The sequence below is a fragment of the Myotis yumanensis genome, unplaced genomic scaffold, assembly GCF_028538775.1.
Source record: "Myotis yumanensis isolate MYYU_CA2020_CCGP unplaced genomic scaffold, mMyoYum1.0.hap1 SCAF_4, whole genome shotgun sequence".
Classification (NCBI taxonomy): domain Eukaryota; kingdom Metazoa; phylum Chordata; class Mammalia; order Chiroptera; family Vespertilionidae; genus Myotis; species Myotis yumanensis.
In genome coordinates, this window is record NW_027223755.1 from 87,123,309 (window position 1) to 87,148,993 (window position 25,685).

At 47.7% G+C, this 25,685-nt stretch overlaps 2 protein-coding genes across 4 annotated transcripts in view; one reads left to right on the forward strand and one right to left on the reverse strand.

Moving 5' to 3' along the window:
• Positions 1-909: 909 nt before the first annotated feature.
• GUSB (glucuronidase beta) lies at positions 910-17,987 on the forward strand. 2 transcript variants are annotated; one of them, XM_070412865.1, is made up of 12 exons: positions 910-1,151; positions 2,517-2,702; positions 3,007-3,188; positions 3,313-3,455; positions 3,908-4,095; positions 4,458-4,610; positions 4,834-5,012; positions 5,092-5,238; positions 10,193-10,277; positions 12,213-12,389; positions 14,866-15,001; positions 16,636-17,987. In XM_070412865.1, the coding sequence occupies exons 1-12, from the start codon at positions 945-947 to the stop codon at positions 16,803-16,805; spliced, it is 1,953 nt and encodes a 650-aa protein (XP_070268966.1). In that variant the 5' UTR covers positions 910-944; the 3' UTR covers positions 16,806-17,987. The 2 variants fall into 2 exon arrangements, with proteins under 2 accessions (XP_070268966.1, XP_070268968.1); XM_070412867.1 differs by lacking the exons at positions 910-1,151; positions 3,007-3,188; positions 3,313-3,455 and having other exon boundaries at positions 2,544-2,702; positions 16,636-17,986.
• A 1,325-nt stretch (positions 17,988-19,312) lies between these two features.
• Positions 19,313-25,685, reverse strand: part of VKORC1L1 (vitamin K epoxide reductase complex subunit 1 like 1) — a 75,343-nt gene continuing 68,970 nt past the window's right edge. The window contains exons 3-4 of one of the 2 annotated variants that reach the window (XR_011471237.1): positions 21,943-23,030; positions 20,633-21,052 (exon numbers count right to left, since the gene is read on the reverse strand). Coding sequence is in view for 1 of the 2 variants with exons in the window: in XM_070412868.1 (XP_070268969.1) it covers positions 22,804-23,030 (227 nt within the window). In the remaining variant the exon portion in view is untranslated. Of the gene's footprint in view, positions 23,031-25,685 lie in introns of both variants that reach the window. The other variant, XM_070412868.1, reaches the window with a different exon arrangement.

Consider the following 25,685-nt stretch of genomic DNA (forward strand, 5'->3'; position numbering starts at 1 on the left):
ATTTTGGCAGTTCCTAGAATATATTTTATTTTTACTGCCCTGGGATTCCATTTCTAGTATCAAGGTCCACTATCAGAAACTTGCTTAGGTAAGCATGAAATCAGAGCAAAAATGAAAAATATTTTTTAAAAAAGTCAGGTAATTGTAGGAGCAATGATATCCAGACTGGGCTCCTGGGGCCATCAGTCCCCTATCCTTGCAGTCTGGGCCCCCAGGGTAGGCCTATTTCCCTGGACTGGTGTCCCGGGGGCAGGACCCCACCAGGCACAATGAAGACTTCTTCTGGGCCCACTGGTGTCCAGTGAGCAGGCAAAAGCAATGGCGTCGCAGGCCGGCCTCTGAAGAAACAGATCCGGTGGGAGTTGGCGGAACCCCGCCTTTTTCCGGGGTCTCGCTCTGGCCTGCAGCCCTGGACCGGCCACCGGGGGCGGAGCAGTCCGGGAGGGCGGGGAGCAGGCAGTGTCCCCAGGAAGGTGGGGAGGGGTGGGGGGTGCGGGACGGACACCCTTCGAGGTTGGAGGCTCGGGGTCCCTCTTCCCTAGAGTCCAGCCTCGGGGTCCCCGCAGCCCTCGGGCAGACGGGGCGAGTCCACCGCAGCGGCCCGCTCGCCGGTCTCCTCCAGGCCGAGCACCACCTTAAGCCAAAACCCAAAACCGCGCCGGAGGCTGCAGGCGGGACCCGTGGCCCCGCCCCACAGGCCCCGCCCCCGGCCCATACAGGCCCCGCCCCCGGCCATACAGGCCCCGCCCCTACAGGCCCCGCCCCGCCCAGCCTCTCACGCAGCGGCCCGCCCGCCGGTCTCCTCCAGACCCGGCACCGCCTTAAGCCAAAATCCCGCCGGAGGCTGCGGGCGGGACCCGTGGCCCCGCCCATCCGGCCCCGGCCCCGCCTCCCACGCAGCGGCCCCTAAAGCCGCCCGCGAGCGGCTGGAGGGCGCGGAGACCATGTCGGGGCGGGCGGTCGCCGGGGCCGTGCTGGGGGCGCTCCTCTGGGGCTGCGGGCTGGCGCTGCAGGGCGGGATGCTGTACCCCCGGGAGAGCGCGTCGCGGGAGCGCAAGGACCTCGATGGCCTCTGGAAGTTCCGCGCCGACTTCTCCGAAAATCGGCGCCGGGGCTTCGAGCAGCAGTGGTACCGGTCGCCGCTGCGGGAGGTGCGGGAGCCGCGGGGCGGGAGGGGGCTGGGTGGCAAGTCCCTAGGAGTCCCGAGGGGTTGAAGGGGACCGGCTTGGCGGCGTGGGGGGCTCTGCTGTCGCGGAAGGAGCTGCCAAGCAGAGGGCGGATCAGGAACCGAAAGTCTGTGTGTGTCGGGGGTGGGGTAGGGGGGCGCCCACCCTCCCGGGCGGGGGAAGGGCCCTGGTGGAGCCCGGTCCGTGGGGTGGGCCGAGCGGGGCAGGAGCGGGAGGAGGGCGGGCGGCGGACCCCTCGGGGCCAGCTCTGCCCTGGCAGGCAGGACCGTGGGTCCCCGGTTCAGGTCGAGGCCCAGCCAGGGACCCCCAGGTCTCCCCTCTGCCTGGAGCCGGGGCTGGGACGGGCCTGTGTGCCATGCGCCGCTCGCCTCTCCCAGATGCTGTTTGGGGGGTTGCTGCCCAGCAGTCAGCAGGGGAGGAAAAAAGGAAGTGGTGGTGGGTGGGGTGCGGGTGCCGGGCATGTGCCGGACTCACAGTTTCCCCGGCCAAGCAGCCCCTGCGTGGCCCGCCTTCCTCCTGGGGCAGCCCGGCCACTATCTTCCTCTTCGTCTCTGGGCTCTGCCGATCGTCCCCTCCTGCTTTCATTCGGGCTGCGTGTGGCCCTCCCTGGGCTCACCTCTTTCCCTGGTGCCGGAGACCCTGGGCTGGTTGCCTTGAGAAAGAACTGGCCCGCCAGTCCTTGGACATAAACCATCCTAGCAGTCGATCCCTCATCTGCAAGTTACCCATCCATTCAGCCAGTATTTATCGGGTTCCAGGGCTTGTGTCAGACCCTGGGGATAGAGCTGTGAAAGACAGAGGAAATCCCCTCCTTACAGGTGCCACCTCCCCGCCCAGGCTCGCTGAGCGCTCTGCCTCACCCCTGCCCTGCCTTGGACCTGAGGTGTTCAGGAGATTCCCTGCCCGGCTCAGGTTCACCCAATTCTGCCAGGTTGGGCTGAGGCAGCATCCCATGGCCCTGGCCCTGGCCCCCAAAGACCTTCCCTGACTCCTGAGATAGTCCCCTGCCCCTATCGGCACAGAGGCCTGTTCACCGTTTACTCCTCGTGCCCAGAACAACATTGCAGGTGTTCCCTGCACTGTCCATTGAACGAGTGAGTGACTGATGTCTACATCATGGAGTTGTGCGAATTAAATGAACTCCATAGACATTGGCCAGTTGCTGGCAAAGAATTACAATGGGGAGGTGGCCTAGACCTCCAGGGTCTGGCGAAGGCTTCCTGAAGGCAGGGTTGCAGGGGAACCTAGCCTCTGGGGAAGGGGGCTGCCTGGGGCCTGGTCTTAGATTCCCAGGTGGTCTGGACCTGATCCTGGCCTTTCTTTCCCCAGTCGGGTCCCACCTTGGACATGCCTGTTCCCTCCAGCTTCAATGATGTGGGCCAGGATGGGCAGCTGCGTGGCTTTGTCGGCTGGGTGTGGTATGAACGAGAGGCAACACTGCCCCAGCGATGGACCCAGGACCTGAGCACAAGAGTGGTGCTGAGGATTGGCAGCGCCCACTACTATGCCATTGTGGTCAGTACAGCGAGCAGCAGGCAGGGCGAGCGGGCAGGTGCGGCTGCTGAGCACGCGTGGGTCTTCCTTGGGGTGCCTGGCTCCCAGCTGTCACCTGACAGCCTGCCTTCTGGGGTGGGTGGGGGGAAGAGCTCATGCCCCACACTGGGAAGGGCTGTCTAATTTCCATGGAGCTCCATTCCTCCCATCAGGCCGGTGAGGCAGGTAGAAGCTGTCAGGGCACCTCTGTGTGAGGGAGTACCTGAGATGTCAGTGGCCCTTCCTCATGCTCTGGCCCCCTCCCCTTATTTTCCTGTGTCTGCAGTGGGTGAATGGGGTCCATGTGGCAGAGCATGAGGGGGGCCACCTTCCGTTCGAGGCTGACATCAGCAAGCTGGTCCAGAGTGGGCCCCTGTCCTCCTGCCGCATCACCATCGCCATCAACAACACACTCGCCCCCCACACCCTGCCGCCAGGGACCATCCTCTACCGGACGGATACCTCCATGTGAGCAGAACCTGCTCCCCCATTCCAGTCCCCACCCTGCCCATGGTCTTCCCACCTGCCTTAGCAGCGGTGAGGTGAAGGCCGCAGGGCAAGACCCCAGTTGGCCACTGTCCTCCCTCTCTAGGTACCCCAACCATTACTTTGTCCAGAACACAAACTTTGACTTCTTCAACTACGCGGGGCTGCACCGGCCGGTGGTCCTCTATACCACGCCCACCACCTACATTGATGACATCGACGTCACCACCAGCGTGGACCAAAACACTGGTGAGGGCTCCCGGCAGGATCTTCCCTCCGCCAGGCCCAGAGTGGCTCTGTTCCCAGTTTTGAAAGATGCTCCAGGAGAAAGGCTCTCCCAGCATTTCTTAACCCTCACAGGTTCCCATTTACCTGAGGAGCTAAAATCCAGCCTGTGTAAGCTGGGAAGGGCCTCTGAAATACCCATCTGGTCTGACCACCTTTTGTGAGGAAATAAAGCCCAATGAGAAATGGGGCTTGTCTAAAATCATATCACTCAGGATACATGGGGATCCCATGTCCCTTCCGCACTGTGCTGCCCTCAATCCCCTCACTGCAGGTCAAGCTCAAAAAATAAACAGTTGTTGGCTGGAGTCTCAGGGCCTAAGAGGACTCCTCAGTGGTGGCTTCGGGGTCCCCTCATCTGTGTGACCCAGGTCACATCCTTCCTTCTCTCTTCTCTGATCTCTTGTCTCCCACAGGGCTGGTGCACTACCAGATTTCCATCCAGGGCAGTGAACACTTCCAACTGGAAGTGTACCTTCAGGATGAGGAAGGCAATATTGTGGCCCGGGGGACTGGAGGCCGCGGCCAGCTGCAGGTGCCCAATGCCCACTTCTGGTGGCCATACCTGATGCATGAGCACCCTGCCTACCTGTACTCATTGGAGGTAATGGTGGTTAAGACTGGGGCTGTGGGAGGCCTTTTGCCCCCTTCCAGCAACCCTACCTGGCTTTAGCAGGTGGACAGGCAGGCATGGGCCTCTGAGCTTCCTAGTCAATTGGATTGAAGCATTCCCAGCCCGAGTTTTTCTGGGCTGGGTGGGGCAGCCCAGATTTGAAGAGCAGGCTCGAGTGGCAGGGTGGGGAAAGTTTCCTCCTTGCTAACGGCAGAAGCCTGTAATTTCTCAATCTCTCTGCTTGTGTCCCAGAGGTAGGCTGCTGTGGTTTACACGGGGCCGTCCTGCTGCTGGGCGGCTGTGTGGGACTCAGGCCATTAAGGATGCCTCACTCCAGTGCTTGGCTTTCCTAGGTGAGGCTGACTGTTCAGACGGCAGCCGGGTCCATGTCTGACTTCTACACTCTCCCGGTGGGGATTCGCACCGTGGCTGTCACAAAGAACCAGTTCCTCATTAACGGGAAACCTTTCTATTTCCATGGGGTCAACAAGCATGAGGATTCAGACGTGAGTTGGGGCTCCTGGGTCTCTGTGGGGGCTGTTTCTCATCCTTACCTTCCCCATACCCCCTGCAGTGGCTGCGGGCAGCTCAGAGCAGTGAAGCAAACTGCTCAAAACTGCTGCCTGATGGGGTCCGTGCTTGGCTGGATAGAGGGCTGATGGGTCCAGCTCTAGAAGGAAGTGCATCAGGGACAGGGGGCAGGGGTCACTCTAGTCTGCTGTCCCCTAGATCCGAGGGAGGGGCTTCGACTGGCCACTGCTGATGAAGGACTTCAACTTGCTTCTCTGGCTTGGTGCCAACGCCTTCCGTACCAGCCACTACCCCTATGCGGAGGAGGTGATGCAGCTCTGTGACCAGTATGGGATCGTGGTCATTGATGAGAGCCCTGGCGTGGGCATCAAGCTAAGGTGAGTGCCCACTGCCCATGCTGCCCATGCTGCCCAACCTGTCAGGTGATGACACACTCCCTTTTCTTTCCACCCATAGCCAGAGCTACAGCAACCAGTCTCTGCAGCACCACCTTGAGGTGATGGAGGAGCTGGTGCGCAGGGACAAGAATCACCCAGCTGTTGTGATGTGGTCTGTGGCCAATGAGCCCACTTCCTTCCTGGAACCTGCAGGTTACTACTTCAAGTGAGTGCCCTCCTCTGCCCTGGCCTGGGCCGGGGGAGGGACCCTGCCTTCCAGCTCCCAGCCCAGACTTGAGTGCATCCAGACTTGGTTAGTTCAGGGGACCAGATCCATACCCACCTGTTGTAATTTCAACCCAGTGAGACTCAGTCTGCTTTTCACACCTGAAATGAAATCCAGAGGTAACTTAACCTACTTATACATATAACTTCAAGTTAAAAAAAAATAGTGGCATGGCCTGACTGTGATATCAAGGAGAGTCATTTATAAAATAATACATGAATACATGGGCCTGACTCCCCAGAAGACCCAGTGAAGGGGTCGATGCTTACTCCCTGATACAGAATTCCCTGAAAGCATAACTCCAAAAGCAAACAGTAGTGGTACCATGTTGGCACTGGTACCATGAGCAGTTCCCTTCAGTGCCATGCATTTCCAAAATGGTGAACCACTCCAGGTAAAGTTACACACAAAACCAAGTATAATCTTCCCTTACTTAAAAAAAAAAAAAAAAATATATATATATATATATATATATATATATATATATATATATACATACTTTATTGATTTCTGAGAGGAAGGGAGAAATAAAAACATCAGTGATGAGAGAGAATCATTGCTTGGCTGCCTCCTGCACGCCCCACACTGGGGATGGAGCCCGCAACCCCAGGCATATGCCCTTGACCGGAACCGAACCGGGGACCCTTCAGTCCACAGGCTGATGCTGTCCAAACAGGCTAGGGCTAATCTACCCTCACTTTTAATGGTGTCTCCATTCCTGGGAAATTTGGTGTGTGTTAAAACTCCAAAAAACCCAAACCCACTTTGTGATGTTTTGTGTTCATCTATGAAGTGGAGGTAGACTTCATTAAACCAGCTTAACTGCCCACATAATTATAAACAGGCTTTTCAACAACATGCATACTCTGAGTATTCTAAAGTTACATTTGGATAGGACCAGGCCATCTGGTTCATGGTTCCAGTAGCTCCTCCCTCCCTGCTCCCCTCTCCCTGCATTGCAATGGAAAGAACCACCACTTGGGGGCAGTGTTTCCTCAGTGGGAGGGGTCCTCTCCCCGTGTTCCTTGGTTCTGTCTCTCTTTTTAATCTTTATTGTTGAGGGTATTATAGATGTCCCCCTTTTTTCCCATTGTCACCTTCCACCCAGTTCCCACCCCACCCCAGACCTTCACTGCCCTGTTGTCTGTGTCCATAGGTAATGAATATATGTGTGTAAGATCTTTGGCTAATCTCCTCCCCGCCCCCACCCACCAGCTTCCCTCTGAGATTTGTCAGTTTGTTCCATGTTTCCATGCCTCTGATTCTATTTTATTCATCAGTTTATTTTGTTCATTAGATTTCTTGTTCATTTATTTTGACTTTTAGATTCAATTGTTGGTAGATATGTATTTATTGCCATTTGATTATTCAGATTTTTTATCTTTTTTTCTTATTCTTCCTCTTCATAAAGAATACCCTTTAAAATTTCATGTAGCCCTAACTGGTTTGGCTCAGTGGATAGAGCATCAGCCTGCGGACTCAAGGGTCCCAGGTTCGATTCCAGTCAAGGGCATGCTGTTCCTCTCTAGCACTAGCTAGAGAGGAACAGCAAATCCCCGGTGGGGAATGTGCAGGAGGCAGCTGATCGATGTTTCTCTCTCATCGATGTTTCTAACTCTCTGTCCCTCTCCCTTCCTCTCTGTAAAAATCAATAAAATATATATTTTAAAAAAAATTTCATGTAATACTGGTTTGGTGGGTGATGAACTCATTTAGGTATTTCTTGTATGTGAAGTTCTATATCTGACTTTCAGTTCTAAATGACTAGAGCAGCCGTGGGCAAACTACAGCCCGCGGGCCGGATCCGGCCCATTTGAAATGAATAAAACTTAAAAAAAAAAAGGCCGTACCCTTTTATGTAATGCTGTTTACTTTGAATTTATATTAGTTCACACAAACACTCCATCCATGCTTTTGTTCCGGCCCTCCGGTTCAGTTTAAGAACCCATTGTGGCCCTCAAGTCAAAAAGTTTGCCCACCCCTGGACTAGAGGCTCGGTGCACGAATCCGTGCACCAGTGTGGTCCCTCAGAATGGCCTGCGGGATCGAGCTGAAACCGGCTCTCCGACATCCCTGGAGGAGTCCCAGATTGTGAGAGGGCGCAGCACAACAGTGCTGGGGAGAGACGCAGGAGGTTGGCCAGCTGGGGAGGGACCTCGAGAGGGCTCCAGGGCATGTCCGGCCCATCTAGCTCAGTCCCAGATCGGCCAGACCCCAGCAGCAAGCTAACCTACCAGTTGGAGTGTCTGCCCCCTGGTGGTCAGTGCACGTCATAGTGAGTGGTTGAGCAGCCTTAGCAAATCATTAGCATATTACACTTTGGTTGAACGGACTACCAGATGACTGGACACTTAGCATATTAAGCTTTTATTATATAGAATAGCTTTGTTGTATAGAGTAGCTCCTTGCTATTCATCACTCTGAATATTTCTTGCCACTTCCTCTGGCCTGCAAAGTTTCTGTTGAGAAATCAGTTGACAAGTGTATGGGTGCTTCCTTGTAGTTGGGTAACTGCTTTTCTCTTGCTGCTTTTAAGATTCTCTCTTTGTCTTTCGCATTTTAATTATGATGTGTCTTGGTGGGGGCCTCTGGGTTCCTCTTGTTTGGGACTCTGTACTTCCTGGACTTGTAAGTCTATTTCTTTCACCAGGTAGGAGAAGTTTTCTGTCATTATTTCTTCAAATAGGTTTTCAGTATCTTCCTCTCTCTTCTCCTTCTGGCACCCCCATAATGCAAATGTTGGTATGCTTGACATCATCCCAAAGGCTTACACAATCTTCATATTTTTGGATTTTTCTTCTTCTGTTCTTTTGATTAGGTGTTTTTTGCTTCCTCATATTCCAAATCATTGATTGTATTCTCAGAATTCTCTACTCTACTGTTGAATCCCTGTAAATTATTCTTTATTTCAATTAGTATAGGCTTAACTTCTGACCAGTCCCTTTTCATGTCTTTGACATTCTCATTAAGATACTTAAAAGTCTCACTAAGTCCCTTGAAGTACTCTTTGAGTCCCTTGAAGGTCTCATTAAGATCCTTGAGTAACCTTAAAACCATGGTTTTGAACTCTGTATCCAGTAGTTTGCTTGCTTCCATTTCTTTTATTGGTGACATGTTTATTTGTTTCTACATTTTCGCTGCTTCCCTGTGTTTGTTTCTATGTATTGGGTAGAGCTGCTATGTCTCCTGGAATTGGTAGAGCGGCCTTGTGTAGTAGGTGTCCTGTAGGGCCCAGTGGCTCAGCCTCCCTAGTAACCTGAGCTGGGCACTCTAGGTGAGCCCTGATTGCTATTGGTGTCACTGGGAGGACTTGACCTCCAGCCCAATTGGCCATGAAGTCCAGCTACGACTACAGTGGAAGAGCAGCTGAGCAGATTTCCCTAGGAAGCAAGACTTGGCTTCAGTGGGGCTTTGGTGCTCACTGAGTCTCCCCTTGAGTGTGTCACTTGTGAATGTGCAGAATTGTAATCTGGTATAGGCTGAAGCTGCTCACCTGGTGCACTGGCTCTGGAGCCTCCCAGGAGGTGCAAAGTCAGCCACTGCCTGGGGCCACCTGGCAGGAGCTACAGAGAGATCTGTAGATGGCTGCTACTTGTATTGGGCTTGTGAAGTGCCCAGGCGAGGCCCAGCTGTGAAGCAAGGCAGGCTGGTGCTAGTGCCAGGACTTGGGTTCCTTCTCTTTCTTACATTCCTGCCGGTTACAACTTTGCCTGCACAGGAAAATTATTTCACTTGCTGCAAGAGGCTATCAAAACACTCCCTGAGGCACACTGCACGCCAGTTTCATGGATTGCTCTCAGCTGAGCCACATTGGAGAAGGCTCTGAGGAGTGACCCACCTGGGCAAGATGACTCACTGCTCTGAACACCAGGCCCTGCGTGCATGGGGCCCCGTGGTGTGTTGAGGCAGGGCTGGCGGACAGAATTTTTGTTGTGAGTGCGAAAGGATAGGCTCCCAGGAACGGGTGCCTAAAGTTCCAGATGGGCTTTTTTGGAGGTGGGAAGAGGGAGATGCATGATTTTTGGAGCAGCAGGATGGGGCAGGGTGTGGATAGAGCTGCCTGGGCTGGAGGAGCTCAGCTAGGCTTTGAACCTTCCCAGGTGACAAACAGGCCATTTCGGAGTGTGGATTTGAGGCTTGAGGGTAAGGGGTACAGTTCTGGCCTGTGGAAACCACAGCCTTCAAATGAGAAACGCAGTTATGGGGAGAGGGTGTAAAGGAAAGGAAAGCTGTGAGGAAAGAGTAGAGGAACATAGGCTTAAACAGTGAGGGCAGGTGACCTGCCCTGGGAGACCTGACAGGTTCCCCTGTTGGGAAGCCTCTCCTTGCCATTCAGCATTAATGCCATTTCTTCAGTTAGGCCGACACTGACCCCCACTGTCAGCATGTGCCCTGGGATTGTCTCCTAGCCCTCTTTCCTGCTACCGCTTGTAGTTGCAATTTCTCACACCTGCAAGTGCCCCTCTCCCACTGCTCCCCAAAGCGATGGCACAGCTGTGAGGTCCCCGTGAGTGCCCCGCACACAGCACACACCCTGCGTCCTAGCGCCACTCCCTAATTATTTGTTAAATTAACAGCCATCCAGTCCTGTTGTCAAGAGCTTTTTCAGAGATTCCAAACCCAGTTTGTGGCAGTGCCCAGCCCAAGGACCCAGCTCTCCCTGCGAGGTGGCCTCTTTGGAGGAGGGGAAGCTTGGATTTGGGGAGGGAGAAGGAATGATGTCAGGGAACATGATCTCAGACTAGCGGAACATGTTTGCATACCTAAAATACACTTAGAAGAAGGAGGGGAGCGGTGGGTTTGGCGGGGGGCAGGGGATGGGAGGGAGGGGTTGAGAGGTGGCTGATAGCCCTTCCCAGTTGACAGCAGCCCTGTCTTCTGCCCTCCACGACAGGACGCTGATTGCTCACACCAAAGCCTTGGACCCCTCCCGGCCCGTGACCTTTGTGACCAACTCCAAATATGACACAGACCTCGGGGTGAGCATGGGGGTTCCCCACACCTCTCATTTCCTCTGTCCTGTCCTCTAGTCCTTCCTCCTGATGTGGGCCCAGGTCATTAGGGGAACACCTTGTACAGCAGAATCCTTGAGGTTGGAGGGGGGCTCCTGGGCCACGTGAGCAGAAGAACCACGAACCGCCAGTCCAGCATTTTCATAGACAGGCTGTAGGTCAAAGATAACTACCTGCTATTCACTGGGCAGTGTGGCTTCCTACGTCCAAGGAGGCTGGGCCCAGGGAGATTTAATTTGTTCTCAGTCCAGAGTCTAGGTGCCTCAGTTTAGTTGTATGCACCTCAGTTCACTGTGCTCATACAACGGCAAAGGTTTAAGGGAACCTAAAGTCATCATTGTCCATTGTTTCTCAAACCTGGCTGATTAGCAGAACCACTAAGGTGTCTGGATGTTGAGATTGTGATTGAGTCAGTCCAGGGTGGGAATCTGAGTTGTAAAAAGCTCTGCAGTGAACTCCGGTCGTCAGCCAGCTTTGCGAACCATTAGCTAGATCTAGATTGAGGATCGAAGGGCAGGCTCCCACAGCTGGCTGGCCCAATGGCCTCCCTCACTGTGCCCAGCCACAAAGAAAATACTCCCCTGGAGAGCTGAAGGCCAGTACTTAGGAGGGAAGTGCTATAGAAAGAGAAATCATCTAAAGAAAGAATGGGTGGGAAAACACTCTATAGAAATGTAGATTGTGTTCACCATGGAAAGAAGCTCGGAGCCCTGGTGCTCCCCTGCCATCTGTCGAGACAACGCCCTTCCGAGAAGCACCAGCAGGGCCTCCTCTGGCTGCCAGACTCTCTGGTGGGATGTGTGATCCTTGTACATGTGTCCACCCAGCGGCCCCCAGCTTCCACTTCCTCTGCATTTCCCACCACAGTTTGGAAAGAGGCCATGGTCACTTGGGAAAAACAGGCCATACCAGTCCCGGTGCAGGGTCTGGAGGTGAGCTGGGCATTAGAGACTCGACAATGGGCTGTCTAGTCTTTTTTTTATTTTTTTTTTTTATTTTTATTTTTTTAAAAAATATATTTTATTGATTTTTTACAGAGAGGAAGGGAGAGAGATAGAGAGTCAGAAACATCGATGAGAGAGAAACATCGGTCAGCTGCCTCCTGCACATCTCCCACTGGGGATGTGCCCGCAACCCAGGTACATGCCCTTGACCGGAATCGAACCCGGGACCTTTCAGTCCACAGGCCGACGCTCTATCCACTGAGCCAAACCGGTTTCGGCTAGTCTTTTTTTTAAATATATATTTTATTGATTTTTTACAGAGAGGAAGGGAGAGGGATAGAGAGTTAGAAATATCGATGAGAGAGAAACATCGATCAGCTGCCTCCTGCACACTCCCTACTGGGGATTAGCCCGCAACCAAGATGCATGCCCTTGATCAGAATCGAACCCGGGACCCTTGAGTCCGCAGGCCGATGCTCTATCCACTGAGCCAAACCGGCCAGGGCGGGCTGTCTAGTCTTTGCTGCTGACTCCTGAGCTCTGTGTGGATTAGACTCCAGGCTGTTTCACTCCATCATCTTGGCTACCCTCCTAGGAGGGAATCTTCTAACCACTTTAAGGCCCACAGTACAAGCTCAGAAACAGTACGGGGAAAACGGCATCTCGGTTGGGAACATTTCTCCAGGGCCAGATGGGGGAGGACTAGTGACAGGAGCACTAGCTAGAGAGGAACAGAATCCAGTTGGATAGGCCCTGGGCTTCCACTGAGGGCAGCTCCCTGGGCGCCTGCTCAGCCTCAGCCCTCGCCAGAACCTTAGCCAGGTCAGGAGCGTCCGTTCGGGTCACTCCTTGACTACACATGTAAGCATCCAGCTCATTTTTCGTGTCCCCTTTTTACCTGCTCTGTCATAATGGCCCCCGACTGGTGCAGGGACTAGCTTTCATGCTCTTGTCCTAGGCACCGTACGTGGATGTCATCTGTGTGAACAGCTACTTGTCCTGGTATCATGACTACGGGCACCTGGAGGTGATTCAGCTGCAGCTGGCCACCCAGTTTGAGAACTGGTACAGGACCTATCAGAAGCCGATTATTCAGAGCGAGTATGGGGCGGGAGCCATCGCAGGGCTTCACCAGGTAAGTAGTGCAGAACATTCTGTTCCTTCTTCTCTGTTTTGGGCAGTGATGTCACTCATTGCCCCAGGTTAGAAATCATCTCCTTCCCGCCCTCACCTGTTCTGACGACCTCCCTGCAGTTCTCCAGCCTCACCCAGCCTGCCCTCCGCACGGCACGCACACTGCCCACCACGAAGGCCTCCCCTCACTTGGTCCTCAGACTCAGCCTCTTTAAAGCTATTGGCCTCCTTCTGCCTGGAATGCCCTTGTTAGCATCACAATCGCCAACCAGTGCATTCTTACCCTATGTTCAAGTCTCAGCTGAGATGTTCCCTCTTCAGTGGCCTGTACCCCATCTGCCGGCTGGTTTCCGTCTTGCTGTCTGTCACTGTGCACTATCATCATTTCTTTGGCTCTGCCTTGACCAGACTGTGAGCTCTAGGAGGGAGACTGAACCCTATTTATTGTTGCTTTGCCAGCACTAAGCAGTGGTCAGCACACCATGGGTGCTAACCACTGTTTGTTAAGGAAATGCATGAAATCTTGGAGCAAGTTTTTTATTTTTTTAATGTTTTTTTTTTTTTTTTTTTCGCTAAAAGTATTACAAAGGGTATTACATAAGTGTCCTTTTTTCCCCCCCACCCTTGACAAGCCCCTGCCCTCCCTTACCCCCCAGTGTCTTATGTCCATTAGTTATGGTTATATGGATGCATACAAGTCCTTCGGTTGATCTCTTACTAGCCTCCCTCCTGTCCCCCAACCCTCCCTGGCCTTACCACTGAAGTCCGACAATCGGTTTGAGGCAGCTCTGCCACTGTATTTATTATTGTTCAAAAGTTTGTAATGGTCTTAATTATCCAATGGAGCAAGTTTTTATCACTAGCTCTTTTCTCATTGTTTTGTCCATTTCCTCACCAGAGATATGCTGCTTTGTCTTGTGGGGACTTTCTTCATAGGGATTCTTGAACCACAGCCAGCCCTTCGTCTCCACCCTGGCCACCTCACACTCACATCACAGCTACTGGGAATCTATTGCCACACAATCCTTAGTAGGCTGATTCATGGTGTGTCGAACAGCTACCCATATGAACTGTATTATTCTGTTCACACCCTTAAATTCATCTTGCTTACACAGAATGCCACTTCTGCAAACTGGCAAAGGAGGGAACTAGCTCATGAAGACAGTGTCTATGCACATTTGTCCTCCCTCTTTGAAAAGGTGCCAACTCTGAATTTTTAGGAAACTCAGAGAGCCTAGGTTAGCACTGTCTGCTAGAGCCTTGGCAGCAATGGAAGTGTTCTGTATCTGCACTGCCCACAAGGGCAGCCATAGCCACACCTGGCCTTTGAGGACCTGAAATGTGACTAATTTGCCCGAGTTGATTTGGTTTAATTTAGATTTAAATTTAAATAGCCACGTGTGAGTAGTACTAGACGATGCAAGGTCATTTCCATTAAAGCAAAGTAAGAAAATCTACATCTTGCCCTGCCCTCAAATTCAACTTTGGACCTGAAACCAAACTGTGCCTCAGTTGTACAGTTGTATTTTCAGTGCTGCTTCTACAGCATTTTAATCCTTCTCACTGGAAGAGAAAGGCAAAGCCAGCAGGGCTTTGTTCTCTCACAAATGACTGGACTCCGCACCCCTCAGCATCTACCAGTGAGACTAGAGCCTCCCACCCCGGCCCCGACTGCCCACCGGCCCGGGTTCCCATGAGATGAAAACTCAGACCCAGGAACACCTGAAAGATCTCTATCTTAGGACAGGACACACAGGAGCTCTTCACCGAGGTTGGATGGCTCTGTGGACGTGGCCTTCTCCTCACCCGGCAGGTCTTGGCTTCAGTGTTCCCCAGGGAGCTCTCTGTGGCCCCTGAGTCCATTAGCTCCTTCAGCCAAACATCCCGGCTCCTTTGCTCTCCCCGCTCGCTCACCTCCTTACATTTCCCTGTGTCTTTCTTGCTGGATTGGAAAGCCTGTGAGGGCGGGGCCGCTTATCTTTCTTGCTTATCACTTTATCTCCAATGCCTGCCATATAAGCAGATACTAAATGATTATTTGTTGAATGGATGAATGTGCTAAACAGTGGCTACTTACCCAGACGAGATAAAGGTGAGTCTGAGGTGAGTAAACCTGAGTGAGTCACACTAGTTCTCAAATTATACGGTGGCAGCTGCTGAAGACTTGAGCTTTAAATTAGTCAAAGACATTTTTACTTCCAGTGTAGTTCAGCTGGTGAATAGAAATGGAAAAGATAAAGCAAGTATCAAATCCTGTTGATAAATAAAGTGGTTACTGATTAAGGGGTTGTTTTTTTTTGTTATTTTTAAATCTCTTTTTACTCTAGGCTCATCATACCCTGGCTGTCTCTACTCCGCCAGCGGCCCACCCTGAGGACAGATATTTTGGTCATCATCACATGGATCTTTATTTTTATCTGACATTTACAATTCTGCCAGTTCCGATTCTTAAGTTCTCTCTTTGCCTTGAATTCCAGGATCCACCTCTGATGTTCAGTGAAGAGTACCAGAAAAGTCTGCTCGAGCAGTATCATTTGGTTCTGGATCAAAAACGCAAAGAATATGTGGTTGGAGAGCTCATCTGGAATTTTGCCGATTTTATGACTGACCAATGTAGGTGGCAATTGGGTTTACGGAATGTACTGGTTCTTAATTTTTTCAGGTGGGCCTTTCAGTTCAGGGCATTTGGTGGTAGGAACACTGGAAACGAGAGGGGGAAAGCGGGTCTAATCCATGTAGGCCTCACAGAGCATTTCCTAGGAAAAGTAAGTTGCCTTTAGCAAGCAATAATTGCTTGCTTGCTTCCCCATTTTACAGTAAAAAAGCAAATGGGAGAGCCTACTCTCTTGAGGTAGAATGGCTAACTTGCCATGTCTATTTCAGAACAGTGTGAGGAAAAGTGGGCATTGTGGAATACATTCATTATTCCGGAGTACGGTACAAAGCCTGAGAAATTTAAGATGTTACTCACTTGTATGAGGCAGGTTGGCCAAATACAGGGAAGGGTCCAAGCATTTTTTTAAAAAATACATTCTTATTGATTTCAGAGATGAAGGGAGAGAGAGAGAGGGATAGAAACATCAGTGATGAAAGTGAATCATCGATCAGCTGCCTCCTGCACGCCCCACACTGGGATTGAGCCCACAGCTGGCATGTGCCCTGACTGGGAATTGAACTGTGACTTCCTGGTTCATTGGTTGACGCTCAACCACTGAGCCACGCCGGCCGGGCATGTCCAAGCATTTTGAGTGTGGGAGTGTTCAAACGTCTTCCAGAGAATACATCTGTACTCCTTTCACAAGTGGGACACATAGGGCTGCTCCAGACCATAAACTTAGGATGGCAGTTTGGGGGTGGAAAGGGTTTGGTAGTAGTGGGAATTACAGTGCATTACTTAAGGGGAAAGACAGGTCTTTGGAAGGTTAAAGTTTAATTAAAAGTTAGAATGGGAAGAGGCAAACAGAAGAATGAGAACATGAGCCTCTACTCTGCTTGGCTGATGAGATGAACGGCTTCTGGAAATACCCTGCGTGGCAGTCTGGTTTCCCGAGCAGGTGCCCCGGCTTCGTGTAGTGAGAGTGACCTTGGACAAGTTACCTAGTTTCATAAACCTGCACAGTGGGTCAGTGCCCAGCACTTTGCAGGTTGATGTAGGGATCCATTTGATGACGTGCTTGGTACAGTGCCTGCCATTTGCTTACTGTGTTAGAGATCCCTGTTGTTTGAACTTCTTGGTGGGAAAGATCTACTTTGGTTTTACGGAAACTGGTTTCACAAGGAGTGGAGAGGAGGTGTGCTGAGAGCGCAGCCCCGACTGGCTGTTGCCAGCTCCGCTCCCTTCCCAGCTTCAGCTCTGGCAGACCAGCCACCAGGAGAGGGAGCCCAGCTGGAAGGCGCCTGGAGGACATCTGCTAGGAGGTCCCACCCAGGCACCTGAGGCTGGTCAGGACTCTGGCTCCCACTAGGGAAGGGTAACTTTTCACCTCAGCTCCCTCCAGTTGGGTACCTTAATGTTTTAGACCTTAGTTTGCAAGTAAAAGATAAACAATTTTGGATAGTTTCCCCTAATAGATGAAAAATTGACACCGGTGAGCTAAGGTATTTTGGGGAGCAGTAGTAAATCTTTAACCCATTAAGTGGCCACATCAGACCAAACAACCCTGAACTATAAGGCTATTTCTTAGTGCCCAGTTGGGCTCCAGCTTGGCCCATTGGAGTCATCTGAAACATCTCTTGCTTGTTTTTAGCACCGGCGAGAGTAATAGGAAATAAAAAGGGGATCTTCACTCGCCAGAGACAACCAAAAGGTGCAGCATTCCTCTTGCGAGAGAGATACTGGAAACTTGCCAATGAGACTGGGTACCACCCGGCAGCTGAGAAGCCACCGTATCTGGTAAAGAGCCCGTTTACCTGGTAACGCAAGAACTGTCTCTTGGCTGACACCAGCTGTCAGCCCCTCCTTCCCAGGTGAGGGCAGTGGCTACCGCCGACAGACAAAGTGCCTCCTGGCCTATGTGTGGCATCAGGAGAGTTTCTGGTCTGGATTTTGTAGTCATTTGCTAGAAGGGAACATTAGAGGTGAAAATAAAGGATTTTCTAATACTGGGATTTAGAGTTGGCTCAGAAGTGACTATTCCATAAATTGAATGACGATCTGTACCGCTGAAAAGCATCTGAAGTTATTTTTGTGTCAAGCTGTTTACATAGCCTTAACTGGGTATAGACCAGGGGTGGGCAAACTTTTTGACTCGAGGGCCACAATGGGTTCTTAAACTGGACCGGAGGGCCGGAACAAAAGCATGGATGGAGTGTTTGTGTGAACTAATATAAATTCAAAGTAAACATCATTACATATAAGGGTACGGTCTTTTTTTTTTTAGTTTTATTCATTTCAAACGGGCCGGATCCGGCCCGCGGGCCGTAGTTTGCCCACGGCTGGTATAGACTTTTGAGAAACCTTTGCTTCAACACTCACACAAGTTCAGAGTTGCTGGTTACAGACTGCTTCGCAGGAGTAGCTCCCCTGCCTTAGGGCCGCCCTGCTCACCCTGTAAAACTCCACAGCTGAGCTGCAATCCTCACAGATTTACAGCAAGTGATATGCTGGAATAATGAACACGCATACTAGTTGCCACAGATAAGAGTTAAGGAATGTCAGAATTAGAAGGGAGCTCAGAAGTAACCAGCTGTTCCAGGACATTGCTCCACCCTGTCGAGGTTTTTTGTTTTTTGTTTTTTTAAGAACACTAGCGAGGTGGCTAACTTTGATCTGCATCTTTCTTCCCCTGGTAGAAAATTATGGCTCTGGAATTTCAGGGGTGCCCTCCCCCAGGACTGCTCAGATTGGGGCAAGAGGCTAACACATAAAACAGCCTTGTACCAAACCCCCAATCATTTACAGTGGACGAAATACCTACCTAGTTATGGTGGGGTTACAATACCCAGCACAGTGCCTTCTTGGTAAGAAACGTTTAATCGTAAATGAATGCCTGGCTGCTTTGCCAGCCTGGTATTCCACCGTTTTGTACCAAAGGAATAAAATTGCATACCTGATATTTGTTGCCTCTCAGGGATTTTTCTGTCTTTAACAAAAATAAAGGCAAAATAATGAATTAGATCTTTAAATCTTGTTGTTTTCTAAAAGCCCAAACAGACCATTACCCTTTGACTTTTGTCCTTTAGCACTGCCATTCACTGTCAATTCTCCCCATGTTATTCCTATTGTTGAGAGTGTCCACTTCCTCATACACCTGGTAGAACATTATTTTCATTCAAGGATGCCTCCAAATTACAGACAGGGCATGCCATTTTTTGTTTTCCTGCAGGCAGATCATTACATTTAGGTAAATTCTTGATATACTTCAATTCTTGGACCAAAGTATTTTTATCTTCCCCAAGCTAGGTGTCCCATTCACTTTTGATGCCTTATCACCATCACTTCTAATCAGAGTTTTAAGGTTCATTTTACTTTGGGGCTTTTAGTCATCCTTTATTTTGTATTTTCTGAAATGAATATCCAAATTGGGTCAAAGGAAACGCGTACATTTTGAAAAGATGGTTCTGGTTTTCAGACTATAATTCCCACACTGCCTTTCATGTAGAAGGGAATGTATCCTCACAAAGAACATTTCAATGATCAACACAAATGATCTGTCTGTCAGGCCCATTTCTTAAGTCCTAAGGTTCTAGCACAGAACGCATTTGTTCTAGTGACCCGTGGTCAGCAAACCGTGGCTCTCGAGCCACATGCGGCTCTTTGGCCCCTTGAGTGTGGCTCTTCCACAAAATACCATGTGCGGGCGCGCACGTACAGTGCGATTGAAACTTCGTGGCCCATGCGCAGAAGTTGGTATTTTGTGGAAGAGCCACACTCAAGGGGCCAAAGAGCCGCGGTTTGCCGAGCCGTAGTTTGCCGACCACTGTTCTAGTCAATAAAATATGGCTAAACTGTATTTCAAATTGATTCATCCTTCTTGCAGATGTGACTTTTAGATAATTGTAAAAATGGAGTATTCAAGGTGAACTAAAGTAGAGCAGTGGGAAAACAGTTGGCTCATACATTCTTTGTGCTTCTGGAACTTGCTAATGAGACAGGGTACCACCCACCAGCTGAGAAGCCATAGTATCTGGTAAAGAGCCTGTTTACCTGGTAAAGCAAGAACTACCACTTGGCTGTAACACCTTTTTCATTCTTAACCACATAAATTATAAACCTACAGAAATTCTAGGAACTAGAATCTCTAAGAATTCTGCTTGTGTATTCTGTAAGTTACATATCATTTACGAGAGAAAAAATCAACTCAGTACACCTGTACATGTGAGGTTCCAGTATGAGGTTACCTTAAGAGTTTATGAGTGGATTCGTTTCTGCTTCTTTTTTGACCTGTAATACTGCAGCATAAGAATGATGGCAGCACAACTTCCACAGGTAACTTCTACATTTATTTTATACCAAAAGAGTTATGTGCAACAAATAAACATTCTTACATATTTACATTTGTTTTTTTACCAGTTAACAAAACTGTCCTAAATCTCTGATAAAGAATATTCCTATCTAATATTAAAGGGGTATCTGCGCAGTGAACTCCATTTTAAATGAATGTTTACTCTGGAGTTTAAAGCACTAGTAATGAATATTTTTGATGGGACATACTATACAGATCATATACCTCATACTTCGGCCATGCTTAATAGTTTTATAAGAAAACATTTCATCTTTTCTGGGCTAATTTGTCAAAAACATGTTTACCCACATGGCCTGGGCTCCCACCACACCACACCCCTTTTGTTTTATTGAAGGGTAGTTCTCACAAATGAGGCGTCACAGTGCTGCCTAACATGTCTGAGTAGCAAGAGATTTTTCCAGTGTTTACATATTAGGTGCTCCTTCCCAAATAGGTTACCAAAAAAGGTAGTGGGTTTCTTGTTGGCATCTGTTTAATACTGATTTTCAAGATCTGTCAGCATTCCCTGGTGTCAGGTAGAGATACCAATCTAAGTCATGAAGTAAGTGCTGAAGGTAACCTTGCACTTTTGCTGATAGTCTTAAAAGGAAATATAAGCAAACTAAAGGCAACAAATCATTTTCATTTCACTATAGTCTTGGTCCTCTAACCTACCTCGTTGGTCCAAAGAACTTTGTGCCAAAAGATCTTTGTTGCTTAGAATGCAAATAGTCACTGCTTTCACCTCTTTAAAAGTAACGGATTTCAGGAGAGGCTACATACATCAAGTAAAAGTAATCCCCGGCACACAGCTAGTTAAACCTGAGTCATTTCACCAAAAGTTTACCCTTAGTGACAGCACCTAGCTGTAATGAAACACCAAATGAGGTTCTCCAAACCACCTAGCTTCCCTAATGTATCATCTAACCACAACTTCTCTTATTTCTTCAAATGATGTGACTGTCAAGTTAATAAGAGGCTGCATTTACAAGTCATTTAAAAAACCAAGAAGCCAAAAACAGGAATTCAGTTTTTTCCCCTACTCTGTTCTTCAATGTCGGTGGCTAGTACTTTTAAAATAGTCATAACAATACTGGAATTTTAAAACGTGGTATCTTTCTTCCCCCTCTTCCGGGGTGACATAGAGGATGTAGAGGGAGCCCACACTCTTCCAGGGCACAAGTACCCAATAGCACCCAGCAGGGCCCTGTTGCTTACTGAGACGTCGGCAGGCATTATGAGCTGTAGTGCAGGCAGCACGTGTTTATCTCTCAGTGAGAAAAAGGTGATTAGTTCTGGGTCATAGGAATGTGGCCATTTTTTAATACAACTGAACCAGTGGTGTTTCCCCCCAGGCGTAGGGCAACAAAGGAAAAACTTGAAGGGTCTGGCTGAACATTTTTACATTTTCTCTTTGAGTTGAAGACAAATATTTTCAAGAGGGCAATATCAAGACAAGCTTTAACTATACTCTGCTGATTGATACAAAATATGACGGTAAAAAAACCCACCACATTTTAAATTGGGACACGAGGAACTTTAGCACGACCAGTGTTGTATATACCACAGAAGTCTTAACCGTTGAGCCATTGCTACTGTAGCTGGGAAAAGAGAAGCAGTAAACGGCTCGTAGAACTGGAAGCACTGTGACGTGACCTCATTGTACAGTTCATTTCAATGTCAGGACTTGTTTCTCCATCCACACGAGGCAATGCTTTAACTACAGAAATAAGAACAATACATACATAATAAAACAGGCATTGAAATATTCACATTCATGGGAAAACATCAGCCTGGATGAAATCTGAATTAAGCTCTCTTTTTACAAAACTGGTTTAAATTCAATAGTTCATTACAATTCAGATTTTATACCTGCCTTGGACCAGAATACATTGCATCAATTATGACAGTTAGTTGGAAACAGTTGCTGACTCTACACATACGTTTACAGAGCAGAGCCTGTCCCCTCCTTCAAAAAGGCAAATACAGCACTTAAATTACTGGTCTATTTTTAATATAATGATTAATCAAATTGAAAGCAAAATTATTGCTACTAATTCTCAATCTAAGGACTAAAATGATCATACAGAACCTGTATATTGAATGCAAGTTATCTACTTCATGCTAAGAAAGGAAGGAAGGACACTTCTGCCCAAGTTCAACAGAAAATATTTGGTTTGCGATTTAAGACAGAAGGCACTTTTAACGTTTCGATATGTTAACCTTAGAAGCATACTGTCACAATTTTATTTGGGTTTATTCAAATCACTTTAAAAAATTCTGCCCTTGTATAGTTATTAGAAAGAGTAGTGACAACATTAGTATTTCACCTTCAGGTATTTCTACCTGAAGTACTCCCGATTAAGCAAACTGAGCAGCATATCAGCCCTAAAGTTTACATATCCAATATTTTACTCAAAAACAATTAAGTTAGAAATCCGATTAGTTAGTGCAGAAAGAAACAGGAAACACACAGAGCTACCCAAGAGCAATCCTACTCTGGAGCGACTGGGCTTATACTGATTATTTCAAAGCCATAATACTGTTTGGTTGGCACCAATGTTAAGGAAAAAGATCTAAATAAAATTCAACTGTTGTAAGAGACTTTACCTTAAAATTCCATATATTTCCAGCTTTTCTCCAAAGAAATGTACCCATTTCCCCATCTTTAGTGTCCTGAAGGCCTTGGACTTGATGGTTTGGTCACATGACTCACTCTGTAAGGTAGAACTGATCCAGTTTTATGACTAGACACAAGTTTGACTTGAATGTCCAAGGAGTTTCTTCCTTGAAGAGGAAGGAGATAAAAGGGAACCAACTACCCTATTATTTTTGCTGTCAATCCTGGACCCACAGCTCTCAGTACTTTTCACAAGACTCTGTATGCACTTAACTATTTTCACTTTTTCTTCAGTCAGTGTTGAGCTGACAACTCTTCGTGGTTACACTTCAACTCAACTGTACAGCAAGTTCTGCAGGGATGGATCCAATATTTCTACCTTTATTTACAAATATCACAGAAATGAATTCTAGTTGAATCTACATGTTTAAATCCATTGACTAAAAACATATTACATATTGTAAACATGGCAATACTTAATACAGTATCTATTCTAAAATATTTTCATGTCATGATCACATTTGTTATACCTGAAATTGAATTTATACACATTGTAGAGTTATTAGCAATGGTTGCTCACTTTACAACGGAGGGCTACATTTAATTATTTCAGAAACATCTTCAAAGTAAAGTTAAAGCTTGTCTTTGATTGGCTCGGCGTATGCTTTTTTTTGTATCCATATTTAAAATGAAGATTGACACAGAAAATACCCTTCTAATTTACAAGATTTTAAAAAATCAGTTTAAGATTCTTAGGGAAAGTGTCTGTTGTGAAGAATAAAAAAAATGCTGCGAAATTAACTTAATGGAAAAAGGGACTTGGGACTGTCAGGTAAGAGTTCATCAGGCTGTCAGTCCTGCTTGGGCTGCAGTTGCCGTTTCCAGGCCTCGTTCAAGTAAACTAGTCGTTTATAGTTGATGATAAGAAGAATGAAGTTCAGCACATATGTGATGACGCAGATGATGCAAAACTCCTTCAGCACAAAGTACAGAATGTAGGCCAGGTACAAAGACCCTACTACAGACACGATGGAGGATGTCATGAGGATTAAAGCTGCAACTGCACTTGCTGTCATGCCTGCAAGAGAGAGAGAGACCCTTGGCTCAATCAGACCTTGACAATGGAGAGAAAGGTTCTGAGTTAAAAGGTAACCTTTTGTGATTTGCTACTGTTGAAAATATTGATCTTACAGAAAACACTATGAAATTTGAGAACACTACCAGCCTATTTTGTGAAGATCATGCAGGCTGACTTTGCATAACATGGTAGCAGTTTTATAGCTGCAATGTTTTTGACTTGTCAATATTCTAGATCAGCGGTTGCCAACCTTTCAGACCTCACAGACCACCAGCGGACCGCTGGTTGGCGACCACTGTTCTAGATGACATGTTACTATTTCACAAATAAGCCTTAGTTATGGCACACAAAGAAAATATGTAATCTTGCAATCACATGCAATGAAGCTGACCTGTGAAACCACAGTGTCACCTTTCTTAATGAATAAAGTAACCTTAGGACCACAACCTTTCTTCCTAGCAGGACACATTTTCCCTGGCCTTCTCACTACACTCCTCATATGTGGGAAATAAAATTTGCTTTCCCATGTTTAGACCAAATTTATAAAAAATCCATAATGGGAGATAATTACACCAGCATGCTGAAGAAGGAAAAAAAAACATGCAGAAAGGGCTCAACCTGGAGGATAAGGAAACCACATTTGGCCAGTTGACCACATGTGGGTCAAACCAGATCAAGAAAAAAGGCAGTTACGTGTGCTAGGCTGGGGCCCTCCTGACAAAACCTTGCCTGAATTCTTGATGCCATCAGACATCTTTACATGTACTATTTTGTAATTTCCTATATCCAACAGTACTGAAAACATGTGCATTTATTTTTAAAGAAATAGCACAGAATATTAAACTACCCTCTTACCCAACAACTAATGAGTCAGAATAACAGAAACAGAAAAAACAAAAAAAGTGGTGGTAGGTTTGAAGAAGTTAGTTAAGGAGCTAAAATCCATGCTGCCTGTTAAAGAGAAGTGGCCTGTGGAACGCAGCCTAGCCACAGGGGCCTGACTTGCCCATGCCACCAGTTAGTACTAAAATATGACACTTGAAGAAGGCTCTTCAAGCCCTGGCCGGGGTGGTTCAGTTGGTTGAGCATTGCCCTGTGCACTGAAAGGTCGCCGGGTAGATTCCTGGTCAGGGTACATGCCCAGGTTGCAGGCTCAATCCCCAGTAGGGGTGGGTGCACGAGAAGCAGCCAATCAGTGTTTCTCTAAAATCAATAATATTTATCTATCTATCTATCTATCTATCTATCTATCTATCTATCTATTTATTTATTTGGAGCATTGTCACATATACCAAAAAGGTTGTGAGTTCAATCCCTGGTCAGAGCATGTACGGGAGGCAACAGTTCAATCTTTCTCTCTAAAATCAATAAACAATCCTTGGGTAAGCTTTTTTTTTTTTTTTTTTTATAAGGGGAAGCTTGCCCTAGCTGGTTTGGCTCAGTGGATAGAGTGTCAGCCTGCAAACTGAAGGGACCCAGTTTGATTCCAGTCAAGGGCACATGCTCGGGTGTTCAGGAGGCAGCCAATCAATGATTCTCTCTCATCATTGATGTTTCGATCTCTCTCTCTACTTTCCTCCCTGAAATCAATAGAAATATATTTTTAAAAAATAAAATAAGGGAAGCTTTCAGGACCAAGATGCTGTTGGATTATTTATGCCAGGGACTAGCAAATCTGACTGGCCACTTGATTTTGTAAATAAAGATTTACTGGAACCCTACTACACTAACTGATTGATGTAATGCCTAGTGCTGTTTTCACACTATAGTAGCTGAGTTGAGTAGTTGTGACAGTTAGCAAAGCCTCAATTATTTTCTTTTTTAATGTTTTTATTTATTTCAGAGGGAAGAAGGGAGAAGGAGAGAGAGAGAGAAAAACATCAGTGATGAGAGAGAATCATCAATTGGCTGCCTCTTGCACAACCCCCACTGGGGATCAAGCCCGCAACCCAGCCATAGCCCTGAGAATCATATCAGGATCTCCTGGTTCATGGGTCAGTGCTCAACCACTGAGCCACATGGGGCCAGGCGCCTCAATTATTTTCTTCCAGCTCTACGCTAAAAGAGTTTGGTATCTCATCTATACTAAACATCTAAAACTTCAAAAATTATGCTGCCACTTAATTTTAACCTAAGGAAGTTAGTTTCAAATAACATGGACAAGTTATTTTCTCCATGCCAATCGTTTCCTTACCTGTAAAATTGGGATAATAATCACGACTACATCCTAATATCATTGTGCAGATTAAAAGAGCTAATAAGTATAAATACTTAGAATTCGTTATAAACACTAGCTATTAGTTAAATACTATTGTACCAAACTTGTTCTAATGTAATGTATCGGTGGTTTGGGATAAACTCCCAGTGGAATTAAAATGTGCTGTAGCTCTAAATAGAGGATTGTACAATCAAGCAATGGAATATTCTGCAGCTGTGAAAAACAATGAAGACTTAATATTCTGCTATGGAAAGATCACCATGATATGTCGGTCAAGCAAAACAAAAAGTATGTAAAACAGTGTGTATAGTATTTGCCTTTTAAAAAGAAAATTAAGATTATATATCTGTATTTTCTTGTACCATATGGCTAAAGAAATTTTCTAACAACTGCAACAAGAAGCTACCAGTCAGGGATGAGAGGCAGTGGGAAGTGGG

Coding starts and splice junctions, on each gene's coding strand:
- GUSB (XM_070412865.1), top strand. CDS start 945: ATGTCGGGGCGGGCGGTCGCCGGGGCCGTGCTGGGGGCGCTCCTCTGG. Junction 5,239..10,192: donor CCTGCAGGTTACTACTTCAA/GTGAGTGCCCTC, acceptor CCTCCACGACAG/GACGCTGATTGCTCACACCA. Junction 12,390..14,865: donor CCATCGCAGGGCTTCACCAG/GTAAGTAGTGCA, acceptor CTTGAATTCCAG/GATCCACCTCTGATGTTCAG.